Source organism: Polyodon spathula, chromosome 49 (genome assembly GCF_017654505.1).
Source record: "Polyodon spathula isolate WHYD16114869_AA chromosome 49, ASM1765450v1, whole genome shotgun sequence".
Taxonomy (NCBI): Eukaryota; Metazoa; Chordata; class Actinopteri; order Acipenseriformes; family Polyodontidae; genus Polyodon; species Polyodon spathula.
In genome coordinates this window covers 1,232,666-1,251,914 of record NC_054582.1, presented here as the reverse complement: position 1 = coordinate 1,251,914, position 19,249 = coordinate 1,232,666, and the positions used below count along the sequence as shown (strand labels likewise).

Below are 19,249 nucleotides of genomic sequence, written 5' to 3'. Positions count from 1 at the left end.
CTTAGCAATTAATATCAAAACATTACACAGAGAACAGAATTCCGTACTGAAAATGTGCAAACAATGTTCAACGCTGAATAAACGTAACCTTGTCCCTGAATAGATTAGATATAGATATGAATGATAAAATCAGGTGGTTGACGGGAGAACCAAATTCAAACAAGCACATTATTAAATAAAATAAAATATAACAGACACCTCCCTACAGCAAGCTTTGGCTTTCTTTCTGAAGCAAACAGTACTGTGCTGTAATAAAACTGGAAGAATCTTGCACAAAGAGCAACGTCGGTACGTGTCTGGCAAGTGCCTTCTTCAGAAATGTTTACCGCAAAAAAATAATTTAGAATTTAAAATTCAGACTGTGTGTTTTGAATATGGAAGACTTTTCCTATTTAGCAAAAGTAAGATCACAAAATCCTCTCTTTGCTCTGACGGATGAATTACTGCACGCCTGGGTCTCTGTGCTGGCTCTGCTCTCCCAGCAGATCACAGTTTCCACATCTTGCTTTTGCAAAGATCATTCTACTGGAACAACGGAAGGTGGATGAGATCCCCAGCTTCGCAAACGGAAGAAGAGACATCCTCCTGCTTGCCTGCTTCTAATCACCAGTAAAATAATAAAACAGCAGAAAAAACTCCATGAACAGATGACTTCACCTCCATGGACACCCTATACCATGACATCCTGGGTATCTATTTAAACCAAGGAGGTCCACTCTTCACAGATCACGCAATCTTTAAAACAAGAAGGAAAAATGAACCTAATCAACGTCCACAATCCTTAAATCAACACATCTGAGAGCTACCAAGCAACCAACAGTTACACTGGATGAGCTGTCCTTAGCGAACAAAAACACATGAAAGAGTTCAGACCCTGGACTGCACAACTATTACTCGTGCTTGCACAGAATCTCAAAAAAAAATAAACAACAGCTGCTCTTTTTTATCTTGCCATGCTTCCCTATGTTGTACTGATACCATGGAGTACAGCGAGGTCTCTACTCATAGTCCTGGCTTGTAACACATAGTGGTGTAATAGATGAAGACAGCCCCAACTATAATAGCCAAGGTTCAGTCCTCACAGTACTGGGTCTCCACATGCCATTATGGGGAACAGGACACACCTTCAGCGGAGACAGCTTTGTGTGTTTTCTTGTTTTCTTCAAACCAAGGAATAACTGACAGTGCGTGATGAAAGATATGCCGATATTCCTAAACATCACGGAACTGGAAATGGGATTTCACCCCCACCCCCCTCAATTCCAGAATTGATTCAGCCCAGTTATAAAAGGAAATTGTAAAGTTTTGCATCACTAGATTTTATAGCCTTAGACGAAGGAATATGTGTCCTGTACTGCTGATAACTACTGGTGTGCTGAATGCGCGACAGTCAAGAACCTCTATAGTGAAGCGCAATGAAATAAACGCCCTTCACACAAGGGAATGGAGCCAGGATGTCTTCTAAATCACTAACACAGCCAAAAAGAACGACCGTCAGCATCTTCATTTCTCCTGTCCGGGAGCTCACTGGGAGGTCACTGTGCTTTCAATTTGGGGTGACCTGAATTTCAAAAAATCGCCCGGGACCGTGAGCGTCCCCCCAGGGCTCGAGTTGAGTTTTGTTTTCAAGCAGTGTTAGCTGTACATAGATCTTTGCTCTTGTGTCTGCAGGGATACAAAACTATGTAGAATAGCATGTCCCATTCTGGGTGAATATTTAACTGTGGTTCACCTGTGCTAGTTTCAATGAAGCAGGATGAAACAGAGTTTCTGTTGAGTGGAGTTCTAACTAGAAAGGGACGTGTTCTTTAGCCAAGCACGCAAGGTGGGCAGAAGCCAGAAAAAGTGTAGAAAAGGAGGGTTTTAATTCTGGACAATGCCTTTAACAGTGCGGTATAAAAGAGCACACGTGTAAGCGAGAGACAGCGATGGCACTTTCTGTTCAGAAGTTATCTAACAGGTGAAGGGCATCTGCTCAAAACAGTGATATAAAAAAAATAAACTGAAAAAACTACATTCTCATTAAAGAGATACATGCTTTCCTTCTCTTGCTAACTTTGCCAAATTATTTATATATATGAAATGATCCAGTCTGTTTGGAAGAGAAAAAAATCGTTGGCATCTTATTATTATTTTGTCGGCATGATCTTCTGTATCGGAACAACAAAATTATTACCCTGGATGTTCCAAAACTTGGGAGGTATCATTTTTCTGCCAAGCTCAAAAAAATCTAAAGGAAATATGCCAACTAATTTGTAAGTCGTTAGGTATGTGTCTTTAAGCCAGGAGAAACCGAACTGTACACAACACACGCTTAAAATTTCAAATATACAGATCGTGCATTAAAATCATGGTGACTCATGAGATGTCTGCCAAGTTTAAAAGCCTCTTTCATTGCCAGGGACTGAGGGGATTTATACTAATGTCAGAGGATTAGCCCGAAATCATAAGAAAGTTATTTGCACATGGTAAAGCTAAGCCACACATTCAAAACACAAGATCACACTAATGCAGTACTTTGTAAGGCTGCTGTAAAAACAACACAACACCTCCTACTAGATGAAGGACAAAAGACATGCTGCTGTCTTTCATTGCTCTCATAATGAAAGAAAAATAAATACATTTGCTGCTAGTAAGAAATCATTTTCTGCTTTCGCTCTGTTTAAGTACTGAGACCTTTTTTTATTTTTTTCCCCACACAAACATCAGCAGTAAGAGAAAATGACTGTATTGCAAACGTTCTTGGATTTTAATACAAAATATGAGCGATAAATATGTAAATCTAGACTGGCGTGCACAACATGGTGTTGAAATGGGTGGCAGGACACTAGTAACCAACTGATAATGTGTTGCCATCCTGCCTCAGTTCACACTTGGGGATTTGAAAACATATATATATATATATATATATATATATATATATATATATATATATATATATATATATATATATATATATATATATATATATATATATATATATATATATATATATATATAATATATATATATATATATATATATATATATATATATATGTGTGTGTGTAAGGGTAACAAGACTAAGATATGTTGCGTGCATTGATTTTCAGAAGTAGATTTGATCCACCTGCTTTTCAGTAGGGCTGTCTTGGTTCTACCTGGATTTCCACGACGTTCCCCAAAACTTTCTCCAAGTTATCTGCTCAGTAACGACAGCGGCTGTAAAACGGATGGCGTAAGAGAGATGACTCAGCGACATGTTTTCAGCAGCCATAAAAACGAAGTCATAGAGATCAACGGATCTAATTCCTTTTAACAGCTTACCTTTTGTTTTCATTTTTTTTTTTATCATGCCAAGAGGTAGGAGGGAATCTGGGATCACCTCCTGGTAAGAGTTTCGCCTTGCCAGCCTCAAATCAGTAAAACAAACGCCTTTGCTTTCCCTGCCTGCAGCTCCCTGCCAGACCCCTGCGGAGAGCATCCTGGGCAGACCCCAGTCCGTCACAAGTGAGAGAAATGGAGTGGTGTTTGAGACGGGTATTACTGCACAACGAGTGATCAACATGCACAGTGTGCTGTGGGCTTACTCGGCTTTCCCTGGCCTCCGAGCTGCAGTAAGCAACAGATAATTTTTTTTGCCATGCTTGTGCAGGCATTATCGTACTGGTAAAGCAAAGGAAACATGCCACAATCTTGGATAGCAACTCTCTTCCAGTTACCGCAGACGTCATCGTACTGTTAAAAATTATTTGCTTTACAGTTTGTTTTTTTTAAAAAGTTATGAGTAACTGTAATAATCTGTTATGGATTTGAAACAGACTGAACATAAATTACATTAGCAAGTCGGTCATGCTCCAGACAGATGTACATCACAATGCATAATAAGGTTATTGGGGATGGAGTCGGTTTTTGCTTAAAATAGCACAGGGAGTTCTTAATTCACTTAATTTACTGAAATTCAAAACACACCTTGCACACAATTACAGGAAACTGAAATAATTCAATACAACAGTGACAATGTTCAGAAAGAGGCTTGTAAAATAACACATTCATTGGGAGTCATCCAAGTTTTTTTTTTTTTTTTTTTGGAGAGTTTTGCTCCTTTGTTTCTTTTTTGCTAAAGTCCTGGCCAACCGATCAGATGCCCTCCAGTCTGTTCCAATGCAGAGAAGTGATTAGAAATGACAAGCTGAACTGCTGAACACAACAATATGGGAAGCGAAGCTGATTAACCATTTCAGCACTAGAGACTCGCAGGACAACCGCACTCAAAACTGCAGTCTGCAAAATGTGAAAATAATACCACAATGAATAAATAAGCTGAAGCACTATGTGTGTGTGTGTGTGTGTAAATATATATATATATATATATATATATATATATATATATATATATATATATATATATATATATATATATATAAGAGATGAATGGTAATTTAATCTCTAAAAAAAAAACCCATTAGCATTTAATGGATGCTGTTTGCTGTGAATAAACACACAATAGATGGGGTATCATTTCTGCATTTGACTACCCTCTACAGGTGTGATGCAGTACTGCACTCTCTAACAGAAGAATAGACAAGCCCGTTTTCCATAAGCATTTTCCAATGGTGTAGTGCAGGGGACTGGACAGAAACAGCTCAGGAGGGACTTTGAAACAACAAAAGATTGGAGCGAGTATTGTAAATAGCAAGAGCCCAGAAGACCCAGGGACTTTGTCTACAACGTGACTGCTGTATATCCAGGACCACCTGAAGGTGAAAGACCAGTTTAAATATTTACATCTTCACATTTCTGGCAACTTTGCTTTCATTACAGCCTCTACATGGATTCAGATCTGTACGTGTTAAGTTTTTCTTCCTGGCAAGAAGCTGTCTTTCTCTCACCAGTGATAAAGCGAACCGGATGAAAAGGCAGCAGGGTTCAGTTCAGTTCTCTTCAAGCCTCACGTGAGCAATGCATTTGGAAGGTCCCGACTGCCAGAACGAATCAAATATATTGCAATAAAAATAATAAAATGGCTGTATGTTCCAGGAAATGCCACTCTGGTTTCTTGTAGCTAATTAAGACATTTGATTTAGAAAGAGCCACGCGACTATAAAGCACGTGGATGGAAGCACTTACTGCCCACGTTTTGGAGAGTCTGAAAATCGGAGCGCTCTGTAAGGCAGACACCACGGACACCAGAGAGTGGAGGTTGTTCAGCTCTAGCAGTTTCTGAAAAGAGAACCAAAAAACAAAATGAAAAGCAAAGCAACCAAGCAACCAAGCCAAAGACTAAGGGCAATCAGCCTTACTATAAAAACTTCTGCAATAAATGAAGGCATGATGGCTTATGGTTTTGGAGAAGAAAGCTTCCATTAGCAATGTGACAGTTCCAGATTTCAAATTCGTTTTGCACTTCTCTGGGCCCAGAGCAGTTTGATGAATATCATCAACGGGGCCCTGATATGACCTACAGTATCAATCATAAAACAATGATGAAATGCCCTTCAGATATATAAGACCCACATAAGTCTAATAAAAGCAAAAATACTGTCTGCAAGTCAACCGTAAGCAGAACAAAATGTGCAGCCGAGATGTGGCAAACAGTCCAAGTGAAAACTTATAAACACACTGCAAAAAATGTCACTCCAAAACGAAGAGGTTACGTTATTTTCAGATAATTAACACCACACTCAGGATGCTGGCCCTGACTCGCGTGCAATAAAACCACAGTGCAGAACGAGCAATATCTGTTCAATTAGTATGTGTTACCAAGGCTCTCAAGACAACTGGCGAAGGAAGATGGCACATTGAACAGAGAAAGTTTCGCTATAGTCATACAACAGTGGTTGATCCATTTAAGCATTAAGGGCCAAAAGAGCCGCCAACGCCAGGTACAGAGCTGACGGGTCCACAACCAAATGCACTTCAGAAAGGCCCGCTGTCTACAGGGAATGACCACCGAGGAGGGTATTACTGGTACTACAAACACAATGACCGCAGGTTAGTTTATGACAGCAACTGTATTTTAGGTTAGATTTTGGATCGCATAGCCAGCTTGACGAGTCTGTCGTTTTTCAAACTGGGTTTCAAGACTCTAAAGCTTTTGGAAGGCGTCTGTCGGATGCTGATTGGTCGAGATAATCCATGGGGGTTTATAAAAGCTGGCTTTACTACCCGCGGGCTGGTTAGACAAGTCAACGCCGAGGTCAGAAGTTCAGTTCCAGGCGTCGCTTTTGATCGGCTCAAACTGCTGGGTAAGTAAGAGCGTTATTTCCAGGATACAAGAATACACAAAATGACATTACTGTTATTGGCCTGGATTTTTCACTTTCTCCTCATTAAGTTGGGTATAAAACCCCCTCTTCATTAAAATAAATAGCCGAATAAATCTAGTTCAAGAGTAAAATAAAGAATAAATACTGGTGTATTTAGAGAACGTGCCATTATGGAATCACAAGCAGCCTTTGTAAATGAAATAGGTCATGTCTTATTCTTACAGCACAGTGGAATACAAGGCAGATTGTTGCGCTGTAGTTTAAGGACCCTGCAGTATGAGAACACAAATGCACTTTCTTCAAGAGGAATAAAGCAAACAGCTTAGTTACTGGAAGGTGCTGTTTAAGTGCTGTCCCGAAGAGTCTGTGACAAGTTTTCACATTAAAATAGAAACAGAAACAGGGCCATCCGCGTCCAACTGCAGTTAGAAACGAGCTGTACAGACTTTCCACGGCTTGAACCAACTTTTACACAGTTCCATCTATTTGATGTTATTTCATTTGAGGAGGGATTCATATTGGTTTAGAGGATTCATACTGAACCATTGCAATACAGCAGAATTTCAAACACACGAGTTCTGGAACTGTGACGACTCGGCTCTCAAGAGTTCGGGAACTCCGAGTCCTGCCAAAACACCCCCAAAGAATCTGCAAATTCGCAGCTTTATTGACCCTGACATTTCATTCTCGCTCGCTTGTTGGGTTGTTAATTGCATTCTTTCCCTCTGCTCTGTCTTTAATTACTTGGAGTGTAATCGTTTCAGCAGGCGGTGATGCGAGAGCCTGGCTATGTTGTAATCTGGACCGGCTCGTTGTTTAGAGCCTGACCCCTCAGGAGGTCTCTAGCATTGGCTGCAGGAACAGCCATTATATAGCCCAGGAGGAGCATTATTTTTTTTTTTATCAAAATCGGAAACTGGTTTCACCATTATACTAGCCCCTGTTCCATATCTATAACTGCACAGCATAAGGGTTGAGCCGGCAGGACCAGCTTGCTGAAGTCTATTGTTATAAATGATTAGGACTGTGGCAACACACAGCCTATTGCTAATGTAAAGTACTCCTGCTGGTTTAGGTTAAACTCTTCTTCTGCTCTTTATATGGGGAGATATGGACGACGCAAATGCACAATGGCCTCGTATGAGACTAGGAGTGGGTTACCTCATATGAGGATGTCGTGTTTTATAATTTAAATGCCATGACAACTAGCCTGTGTCTCTCAGTCACACGTCATCCTGTCTTTGTACTTCTTCCAACAAGATGTGCAGCATAACTCTGTTAATAACTTTCCTATAACAGCTGGCAAGTTAAATGAAAAAAAAAAATGAAAAAAAAAGAAATAAAGCAATGTAATAACGAGAACAGCATCTGTACAGAATACCAAGAAGAAAGGACAATAGAGAACAAAGAAATTAGTTAACTGTTGATATACAAACAGAGAGACAGACAGACAGAGAGAGACAGACAGACAGAGAGAGAGACAGACACAGACAGAGAGATAGAGAGAGTCAGACAGACAGACAGACAGACACTGTAGGACTTGTCTATGGGTACACTGCTGTATCAGAAAAAAGGAAGAACCGATAGAACACACAGCAGTAAGAGCATTCTAAATGTGTAAGAGGAAGTGAAGCTTACCTTCGCTAATTTTATAAAATGACTCAGTATTTCTGCACGTATCTTTAGGGTCTGTGCCATTAACAATTCTCGTACCACCCAGAAGCTGACCTGTAGAAAAAAAACAATTAAAAAAAAAAAAGATTCTAAATAAAGAAAAAAAACAGGCATTCATAAAGAAATCAATTTAAAAAATCACAGTGTGGACTACTTTATTGATCAACAGTGACCGAGCGAAATACAGCCTCCCTTTAACTAAATATGAATCCAGCTGCAGTTATTACCCACTCACTGATCAGCAATACTAGACTGAATATACACTGAAATGAGGGGCAGGCGATATTAAGAGATTCCGCTGTTTGCAGGATTAAAATTGACCCCAACATAACCCCAATATCATGGAAAGTAAGTGTCAATATTTCCTAACAAGCCTTTATATAATTTGTAGGTACATTTCTGTGAATTTCCGCAATGAAGCACGCTCTGTCCAAACTGCAAAAACAGTTCCATCCGCAAAACCCAAGAACAGTGCAGAAGAAACTCAGCAGAATAAACATTTTTCAAGTGAAATGAACTCCTCGCATGTGGGATACACGGAGGACACAAGAAGGGAACAGGCAACACATATTTACCAAATGAGGAAACACTGTGATTAACTTGGGACTCGCAAATTATTTGCTTTCCTGGGCCCTGCAGTATCTCAAACCGCAACTGTGGGGAAAAATGTCAAAAAATAAATAACAATTTCTTCAAAACTCTCATAATCCAGACGGCCGCACAACGCCAGGAAGCGTCTCAAGATGCTTCTTCGACAAACAAAGAAGCCTGAGGTCCAACTGTGAGGTTTTCCAATACAATTCCATACTTACATCTAATGATTTAATATTGCAACTATGCATAATAACATTGTAATTATGCTCAAGCGCACACGTATTCCCTAAGTAACTAATAGAGTGTGACACAATGTAAAGTGTTACTATTTTTTTTTTTTTTATGTATGTTCCAAAATGTGAACTAAAGGGGGGACAAACAGAGAATTACCGAATGGCACCAAAGCTGAGACTGAGAGCACAGAGTCGCAGATCGCAATGGCTTTGGTTGCTGTAACCTGGTTTCAGCCCGTCCTCGTTCTCTCAGAGACTGCTCTGCATTAAGGAGTAATCCCCTACAGTAAACTTGTCAAGTGTTCAAACACCAGCTCATCCATTCACAAGCCCTGCCAAAGGATGATCTGCGTCTCATTCCCAGCCTTTTAGGGTGAGAGCCGAAACTGAAGAGGATACTCGTCTGGCCCAAGCAGCGCTCAATGTTCTAACGAGAAACGAAAGCTTTAGCACTGAACCCTGATTTAACGCTCCTGTTTCCTGAATGATGAGACTCGCTGGAAGAGACCGAACACATTAAAAAAAAAAGGAAAGCAGATATATTTACTTGCATGTACAGCGAAGAAGCCAAAACAACACGCTTACAGCCTAATCAAACACCCGCGGATTGAACATGAATCAACAGAAAGGACAAGCGGGTGCAAAAACAGTATAAGAAAAAACGAAACATAAATGTGAACTTTCACTGAACCTCTGCTGCGTGAGCAGTGCTCTACAACTGGAAAATCAACCCGAATTCCTTAGATTCTGATTCACAAGAGTGCTGTCAGCGAGGGGGGTGGGGGTGGGGGGGTGTTCCAAATTGTCTTTGATGATCACGCTTAACAACTGCAACAGCTAAAATGTGAGCTCAGTGTGAAATAAAAAAAAAGACTCACATCTTATTGTTTCATATGAAAAATGACTACAGTAACACACAGGGCTGGCATGAAGTAGACTGGGGTACATAGGCATATGATGTGGCTTACCTAGCTGAAGTGGAGAGAGGGGGAGAGAGAGAGAGAGAGAGAGAAAGAGAGAGATTTTTTACTTTACTAAATCATTATTTATGATGCACTATTATAAAGACCTGCCTGAGCCATATACAAGCAGGAATTCAGTGTCAAACACAATTAAATGACTAACAGCTTTTTCACACGGGCTCCAGGACCTTCTTGCAGTGCTTTATAATTGGAGAGCAGCTCAAGCTGCTTAAAGACTCTAAACGAACGACTCTAATTCATACTGCAGTATTATGATATGACTAGATTTTGTGTGGAAGCCTCTTTATTCAAACCAGAAATAAGCTATTCATACAGTTCAAGAGTCAGCTCTGTGTTATAACACCAGCGGCTTCTGGCAGGTAAAAAAAAATAAAAAAGGTCCCAAAATGTCACAGTTATATTATCTTCCAAGCATTACTCGTTTCTCATTTTCTTCCTATGCAATGGGGTGAAGCTGGGAGTCTTGTTTTACCCCAGTGCACGGATGATTTTGATCGGCGTCAACATTTATCACAGAAAAGCGGCGTCCAGAATGTCACAACGCAGTAGCTTTGAAAAGTTTTTTTTTTTTTGTTGTTGTTTTTAGAAATACCAAAAGAAACTTCGAATCAAAAGGACTTTTTCAAAGGCTGCTTGTTATCGAATTCTTTTGCTATTTCCTAAATTCAGCACTGTTTAGTGTGTTGTAGCTCTGGTTAAACAGGTTGACGAACTGAGCCAGTAGAAAACGAAAAGTTGTTCAGAAGCAAAAACCCACTCAAAACAACGGCCAAGCTAGCCGCACTGGAATGATTTCCCTTGGCACTACTAAAACAGACATGGAGGACTGCGTACCCAAAAGAAACAGCATTTCATGAAACCCACAGACCTGATGAGGGGGGTGCTCCAGCAAAAACAACAGTAAAAAATATCATTGCAACAATACCACCACCCACGTCTGTTTGCTCAGTTCTCAGCCCATTGAAACGAACAACATGCTGTCTTTTCCAAGAAAGATGAACTTTAACTGGTATCACATTGTCGCATCACTTTTTCCAAAGTGATTGCAGGCAGTCACATCTGGAAGACAAAGCTCACAAGTACAAACAGAAGGGATGAGAAGATGCAGGTGGATCACAGGGCTCCATTCAATAGAGGAATTCTTCTGCTTTCAATGTGTAACACTGCTGCCAAAGCAAAGAGTGGAAAACAAAAACAGGGGTCGCTCACAGAACGCCAAAAGAATCCTGTCTGGCAGGAGCTGATTACGAAATACAAAACAAGACCCCCGGATGTTTTTCTGGAAGGATAGTTTTAGTGATTTGATTTGGTTTATTATTATGTGTTTAAAATTTGACTTGCAGTATAAAATGTAGGAATAAAAGGTTAAATAAACAGAATTAGAGAGAGAGAGAGAGAGAGAGAGAGAGAGAGAGAGAGAGAGAGAGAGACAGAGAGAGAGAGAGAGAGAGAGAGAGACAGAGAGAGAGAGAGAGAGAGAGAGAGAGAGAGAGAGAGAGAGGAGAGAGAGAGAGAGAGAGAGAGAGAGAGAGAGAGAGAGAGAGAGAGAGAGAGAGAGAGAGAGAGAGAGAGAGAGAGAGAGAGAGAGAGAGAGAGAGAGAGAGAGAGAGAGAGAGAGAGAGAGAGAGAGAGAGAGAGAGATAAGAAAGAGGAGAGAGAGAGAGAGAGAGAGAGATGAGAGAGTCAGAGAGAGAGAGAGAGAGAGAGAGAGAGAGAGAGACAAGAGGAGAGAGAGAGAGAGAGAGAGAGAGAGAGAGAGAGAGAGAGAGAGAGAGAGAGAGAGAGAGAGAGAGAGAGAGAGAGAGAGAGATAAGAGGAGAGAGTCAGAGAGAGAGAGAGAGAGAGAGAGAGAGAGAGAATTTAGGATTTCTGTGAAATGTGTCAAAGTGCAATATCAGCAAAATGCAATATTCCTTTAAAAACAAGGACTCCTTTCAGCTGCAGAGACAGGGGTCACAGAGGGTTAAGACGGCAGAAAGCCCTGAAAACTTAATTATTTACAAGCTCAAAGCAACGCTACTTGGCAGCCCAAGCCACCAATCCTGCAAGATTTATTTCTGAAGAGATTAACAGTGGTGACTTGTGGCTCAGAATAAAAGATGTACTGAAATGGAGAGTATTTTAAGTTTTTATGTCAATTCTGGTGCCAGTGATCTCTTCTGACACGTGTCACCCCAGCTTATATACGATCATACTGAACTGTCTTTGTGTGATTCTCGAAACACACAAAAAACCTTGTGCCCCAGTTTCAAGAGCGTTCTGCACTTCCAAAAGTTAAGACGACAGGGGAGAGAGGAAGAAAAAACAGAGATGAGGAAGAAATCAACCAGAAGGGAGTTCGGATTTGAGATCCGAGAATGGCACTGCTCTTTAAAAGGTGTCATACTGAGAGTTTAAACAAAACTATCTCTTACTTCTTGTCATGAAACAAACCTGTTAGTGTGTTGCTTGTTTTTCTTCCTAATTTAATTCAGGATTTACAGATATTTTGAGTAGACAGAGCCAGAAAAAAAAACCCAGCTGTACAGCTGCTATCTTTTTTTACATCCTGTCTTGAAAGTCACCTGATCTGAAGGCAGCAAGACCACTGGACAGAAGTGGCACACTGAAGCAAACATACTTTTTATTCTGCTGTAAATTGTTGTCGTTGAAAATATGCCAGATTTACCGAAAGACACTCGACACAATAAGAAAAAAAAAAACAGTTCCTTTGATAAGGTTGCTTGTGCTAATAGTAGGTACAAATAAAATGATTAAAATATGACTACAGCATGTTCTTTTTTTTGTAGGCTTTACTTCTGCAACTGCTGAAACGTATACATTTTCCGACAGTATCTCTGGAGACCTCGTTACAGATTAATTGGCTGACCCCCTGCACTCCCAGCTTCTCAGAAACATGATGTAGAACTTGATAACGCTGTTGCTGTTTTTCTGTCCTGACAACAACATCATTCCTGACCGATCACACACTCATCTTTTCCTATTCATTTTTTTTTTTTTTTTTTTTTTTTTTTTTTTTTTTGCAAAAAGAAAACAAAAAAAGACATCCTTGAGATGTTCTTAAATGAAACAGCTTTGGCGGGCTTGAAACGTTGGCTTGTTTAACGCTGAGAATGATGCAGCAAACATTTCACAATAAAAGCCTGTAATGCTTCTCTTTTTATTGAGGATTAGTCCTCAAGAGCACATGATTAATTCTAAACAGGCGCGCCATTCCTCGGAGAAAGAGCTCTCCCCTTAACAACGTAAGAAAACAGAGCTTCATCACCCAATGACAACTGGGAATCTGACTGAAATTACAAAACCACGTCCTGAAAGCGTTTGTAATAGCCTGTTTAATTTAGGTTAAGTTTTCAGTTGAGAAGCAACATCTGTTTGAAATTATTCTGCATCTACTACAAAGACAACACTGGAAATTTGCTTTCTTCCCATAGGACAAGGGACAGAGCTCTCTGTCCCGTATCCTCAGAGTGAACGGCCAGGCTAAACTGCCAGGCTAAACATACGGCCAGGCTAAACTGGTAATCAATTGTCCAGTTTAGCCTGACCACGCAGTTCTGTGAATAAGGAGTTTTACCCTTACCGCTGATCAATACCATACAAACTGAAATATTTACATTTGCAGTGTATTTTTTTTACAGCAAGTAGCATGCAAAGCTGCAGTTTACTGGAGTGCTAATCTAACCTTATCTTAACCCGGGTAACCCTACAGAAGATGGATTGGGCAGTCTGTTGAATGTTAAATATGGAACAAACTGCACCCCGAGATAGGAGCGATCCTTCTTTCGTTTTCAGTTATAAATCAAAGAAAGCTCAGTGGATTTTAGCAATATCTCAGCATAATGGAAAAAATTCTGCTGCTTGTCAGACCTCAGATCTCTGATTGGGCCATACGTGTTTATACACTTCTACAGCACTTCAGGGACCTGGCAGAATTATTCTATTACTGGCTGTCAATTTCACATCTGTTGTTGAAACTGCCAGCAGTAAAAAGTCTGGAATCTTTTAACACAATTTGAACTCCTTAAACCGTATTTCACATTTGTTAGTTTAACGAAGAACAGTTATCATCAACGCTGATAAGGCGGCCTGATTTTTGCTACCAGGTCACCAGGGGAAACAGTTTGATGAAAACGCAAAACGAGAAGACATTTAGCACTTCTGTAGTTCCAACAGCGTTTTCTCCACACTCTTACTGGGTTCCATGCTCGGTTTTGCCCTGTTGTTGCCCATGCCGATCCCCAGATACCCACGGGGCTTTGTGGAGCGCTTACCTGATTGAATCTTCTTGTGAACGCGACGACGTTGGGTGCAATCCTGTGCTTCTCCCTCTTATTCCACCCGCAGCTAGCCAGCTCCTGCAACCGATATAACACAAAACACTGTGAAACTTACATCAACTGTACCCGTTTACTGGGGGGCCCCCAGGGACTTGGGACCAGCCTGCCCATGAATACAACGTCAACTAATAACACCACACAATCACGGCACAAAACGACAAAGGTCACAACCGCTTCAAAAAGAAGCTGCACCTCCTTCCTTTTTACCCTGAATTTCCTCTTGGATTTCAGTCTAAGGACCTGTTTAAACACTGCTGATTCCCTTCAATACAAACACGTGCTCGGTGTTATGGGAGAGCGAAGCTGGGATCTTGAGGTCCATCATTAATTTCTTTTCCATCGTCTCTGAAAAATACGATATCAAAACCCTGGGCTCCCAATGAATAAAATTACAGATGAATACCGCATCCCATCAGCTGACATTACTGCAATGAAGTGAAATAGAGCCTGTGCTTTCCAAATCCGGTAGCAGCTGCATTAACTTTGCAGAGATTCCCCAGCACTTGAAAATAATTAGAAGCTTATCTTGTCTTCTTTTCTGTTCCAAATGTAAAATTAAAAACATAACATTATAGTATCATGTTACACCACGTCTCGTGCAACTCCAGCGCTTGCTAGCGTTCCGAAACTGAATACCGTACGCAGCGCTGTTACAATAACGCGTTTGGAACTCGGAGCAAGAAAGCAGACTTAATAAATAAAAGAAAAGAATGAAAGACAGAAAGGTTCTATCTCTTGCATTTACTGTCGACCTGGTAAGCAAACTGTAGTTAAATTCTGTTATCTAATCTTGAACCAAAAAGTCTGTTAATCTAAAGCAGGTTCCTTAGATGTCAGACACTGGTCAATATTTCCGTCTTTCTGCTCTCCTTTGGAATGCTTCGTATACATGTTTAAGACTTTCAAACCTCTGAATACATGGAAAAAAAATACCTCAGATCAGACCAGCAGCTCGGCTGCGTCTGCCAGCTTGTGCTTCAAACCTCGTCTAGATCCAGGCACTGAAGGTGACCTTGGGGTTTATGGTTGGTTAAGCTTTCAGTCAAGTGCTGCTGTGGTTTCCAGGTTTTGCTCTGCTTTTATTCCAATAATGATGCATCAAAGGATCATTTGAAAAGCTGGTCAAATTTATTTTAGATATCTTCATAACTATGTGTGAGCCTAATATCCAACTGCCAGACAGTAAAACTTTTCTTTAAAAAGTTGAAATAAATAATGCATTGATGATTAGCAGGATTCCCTCTTTTTTCACAGCTAACGATTCCAAAATGACCTGCACCTTGCCTCAAACCACTCCTTGAGCAGTGGAGAGGGTCAGATACCTTCAGTATTATAATTTTTTTTTTAATGTATACTACTGTATATAAAGTTGCATATACTATACTGTATATAGAGTCTGGGCGTGAACCGGAGACCCCAGCGTCTTAACCCAGGCTCGCCTGCATTCCGTTACACACCGCGGGATCCATCGTAACCTAGGAGACCCCTTCGAGCGGAATTCACAAGCAGCGCGCACTGTACTGTGAATGCGGACCAATATCAAACCTCACACAGGAAAGCTTGTGAGTGCTAACATGTTTTTGCTTCGTGGTTTTGCTGCAGTCATGCTCACAGCGAGTTCTGGCTCCATGCAGGGGCTGTCAGGACCTCAGAAGGAAAACAGACAGTGCAGTGTTTTTACAGGGGATTCTGGAACTGGTCGACATTCATGTGAGATTATCAGGTTCACTTCAGTACACCCCCTTTGGAATTTGCTGGCAGAGGAGTGAATCGGAGTTGATCAAAGCTAGAAACCAGCCAGGCACAGCAGAACACCTGTACCAATGCCAATCCTTATCTGAACAACAGCGACATCAACAAAAACCTCTTCTGTGACAACAGTTAGAGTACAACTCAGATTCATGGCAATAAAGTACAGGCTGCTCTTAAGCAGGGACAAAACCAAAAGCACAGCTTTTCCTTTTTTTAACTTAATGTTTCATTCATGAGCAAACCCCATCTCTCCTGATGCTGTGCGTTTTGGGAGTGACGTCAATTCACCGTGAAGTTTTAGCAAAGTGCGGATTGAGGGTCTGCCATTTAAGTGAGCTCTGAGGCCCTTCGCTGTAATAAAATCTTGACACATTTACGCTCTTCTCCTGGTCACTCTGCATTCCTCAGCCATGTGACATCATGAGAGCTGCCTGCGGAAGCCATCGAGAGCTCGCTGGAGGAAGGCAGGTTTTGCAATAGCCCGCCGAGGACTAGGGTAACAGCCGTGACGACTGGATGCTGCCAACGACTTGTGAATCCTTATTTCGAGTTCAGGTATCACTGAAAACTCCCCAGGATTGGTAACCAGGAGCCATCTACAGTCGGGAATATTCTCACAGCTATAAATGCTCACTGTTAACGGTTTCTCACTGCTAACAGTGTGGACTGATGGCATCCTGTGCTCAATTTGAAAGTAATAAAAATATCTTTATTAGTAATTCCTGGGTATGTATGCATGTGTAAAAAGAAAATAGATAAACACCTGGGACTCCTACAGGTACCATTCGAGGTTTCCATTACAGAATTATTGTTTTAAATAAAAAGGACATTACTATTCTAGTTAATTTATTGTATTGTCAAAAATAAGATGCACATTTTTGTAACATATCTCCAAATCTCATCCAATACGCATTCCTCACACATCTGCATCTTTCTTTTTTATCTGACATACAATTGCTTTGCAAGATGATCTCAGCATACCCCAATGAAAACCCCAAACCTTACCCTGAAGCCAGTGTAAGGAACTTGTACGATTTCCCCCTGCATGTGTACATCACTTCTGAAACAGCCCTCAAGAAAAACTGCAAGCAGATTGCTGGGCTAGTTTTGTGTTGTAGCTTCAACTTCAAATTCCTTTCATGCATTACGAAATCAAAGGGAGTCTAATCCAAATTCACATTCGCTTATCCCAGAATGGAAAATAACATTTTATTTTGCATAAGCCGGTCTCATGACGATCATCTGTAGTCAATATTTTTGCAATTTTTTTTTTTTTTTTTTTAAATACACAGTCTGCAAAATACTTATAATTCACGTCATGAGAATGACAAGAAAACGTCAAAATGCCAGGACGTAAGCAGACAAATTCATAAACTTGTCAAGCCTTGCTTTGTTTTCTCTGGCGCCACCAGACCCCGAGCGGCTGCAGACTTCAGAAAACGCTGTCTTTCTTTTTCATTGTGGCACATTTGTGACCGTAGCTAGAATTTTACTTCTAAAGGAGAAAGGCAAAAAATGTCATTTACAGGAATCAGCTGATTAATGACACGTCATATCCTTGGAACACCAGTGAAGTATAACATTGCTTTGATTTTACAACATGGGACAATCATATTTTACATATAAAACATTTTTAAAAACTACAATTACAGAACTCATTAGGAATGCCTGTGTAAATCAGACTCCAATTGCAGAGCAGTGCGATCCATTCGTGGTTTGACAATGAGTTTAATCAGACACACCTGTACACTGTGGCTAATCAAGCTTGAAGTAAAACCTGGAATGAGGGAAACTGCTATGCAAAGGGAGTCTTATTGCCATCCCTGATATTAGCGATATGGGATCACAAAAACCTCACTCGGTTGTGTTTTTTTCTTTAAATGCAAAAATCTCACATTTATTGCAGTATTATCCAACCCCCCCCCCCCCCCCCCCCCAGTTTGATTTCCCTGGGATCGAAGCTTTTTCCACAGCCTGAACTCAAGCATGTGCTTTTCAGATTTCACTGAAAAAAATAAAAAGATTCACAGACCGAAGCACCTTTTTTTTTTTTTTTTTAATCTCAAGGGTGGATACAATTTCACACGCTCTGCAGTTCTCACATGTGGAGACAACAGGCGAAACGGGTTTCAAAACTCATTATTTAATGTCTGGCGTGCACCAGTTCTTCAAATTAGCAGGTAGATGTCGCATGAAAACATGACCTGGGTGAAAACACAGTTTGGCCCGGTTACAATATCAGCCTTCCAATGGCATTTCAGAGGGGGTTCAAATCCTAAATAAAGACACATTTACCGTGAACACAGGGCTAATGAAGCTGGCTGACAAGCTCAGTTGTAATTGCTGTACTTAAGCCAAGCAGACACAAGGAGAGAGGGGCTTTTTAAATGCTATTCCAGACCGTTCCTTCTGAGACTGATGCTGCTGGAACACACAGACACTCTGCACACCTGATTGGGAGACACCTGTCAAATGCGTAGAACGCAAGGGGTTTTAATTCCCTCCCTAAAGAAGTCAAACGAGGAGGAACACCAACAACAACAACACTGCTGCCTCACATTAAACAGAACCCGTCGCCAGGGGGGCTTTTAGAAAAGGCAAATTTGTTATAAAGTATCTCCTGTGCTTTTCTGCTCAGTACGAAGAACTTCACCCTGGGGGTATTTCGCACTGAAAGGAAACCAGGGGGCAATGCTGTGATGAATTTCAAATTCAATTCAAAGCTTCTGGAGTGCTGCTGACGCAGAGGTTCCAACTGTGCAATAAAAAAAGAAAAAGTACAATAAAATACAGATCGTGCCTCTTCGTTTTATTTATTCGGCGATTATCACAAAGTGCCTGGAGTTTCCAGCTATCGCAAAAAAGGGAGGAGCTTTCAGAAACAGGTTTGTTTTTCTAATTTACTGTTACAAATGGAGAGCAGGGTTCGAAAGATGAATAGCATTTTGCAAAGAAGAAACTAAATTAGTTACCATGCCATCCGACATAAATAACACCACTGTTTTACAAGCTAGCAGAGTTCCAAAGGCATGCGAATCATAGGGAAGCTGACTCCTCTAGGGTTTACAATATGGGCAAATCACATGCCAATTACCCACTTCCTTAGGAAATGAATTCTATGGGCGGCTTTCCCAGTGGAAAATTAACACATTAACTACAGCAATACCAGGACTGTATAAGGTTAATTTGAAACCATTATCTTAAAATCGACCTCACTCAACATGTTAAAATGCGGTGCTACTTACACAAAATCTAACTAATGACACTACACATGACAATAAGAACAGACCATACACAGAACAAGCAGGCATTATGTCACGTATTTCATGTTTCTTTAGTGGCTGGTTTCGTAGCCCTCATTGGAAGTTACATTAGCTAGTTCATGCTGATCAGGGCCTGTGAAACCAGCCGTACCTGTTATTTATA

The 19,249-nt window shown here is 40.7% G+C and overlaps 1 protein-coding gene across 17 annotated transcripts in view; it reads right to left on the bottom strand.

The window, feature by feature from the left end:
* The window catches only part of ralgps1 (Ral GEF with PH domain and SH3 binding motif 1), a 115,844-nt gene that overhangs the window by 70,776 nt on the left and 25,819 nt on the right, over positions 1-19,249 (bottom strand). For 9 of the 17 annotated variants that reach the window (XR_005948238.1, XR_005948237.1, XM_041238475.1 and 6 more), the window contains 3 exons: positions 14,006-14,089; positions 7,886-7,975; positions 5,109-5,201 (listed from right to left, as the gene is read on the bottom strand). Coding sequence is in view for 15 of the 17 variants with exons in the window: in XM_041238475.1 (XP_041094409.1) it covers positions 5,109-5,201; positions 7,886-7,975; positions 14,006-14,089 (267 nt within the window). In the remaining 2 variants the exon portion in view is untranslated. Of the gene's footprint in view, positions 1-5,108; positions 5,202-7,885; positions 7,976-8,496; positions 8,786-9,626; positions 9,945-12,164; positions 12,708-14,005; positions 14,090-15,004; positions 16,389-16,828; positions 17,556-19,249 lie in introns of those variants that run through there. The other 8 variants (XM_041238480.1, XM_041238485.1, XM_041238487.1 and 5 more) reach the window with 8 other exon arrangements.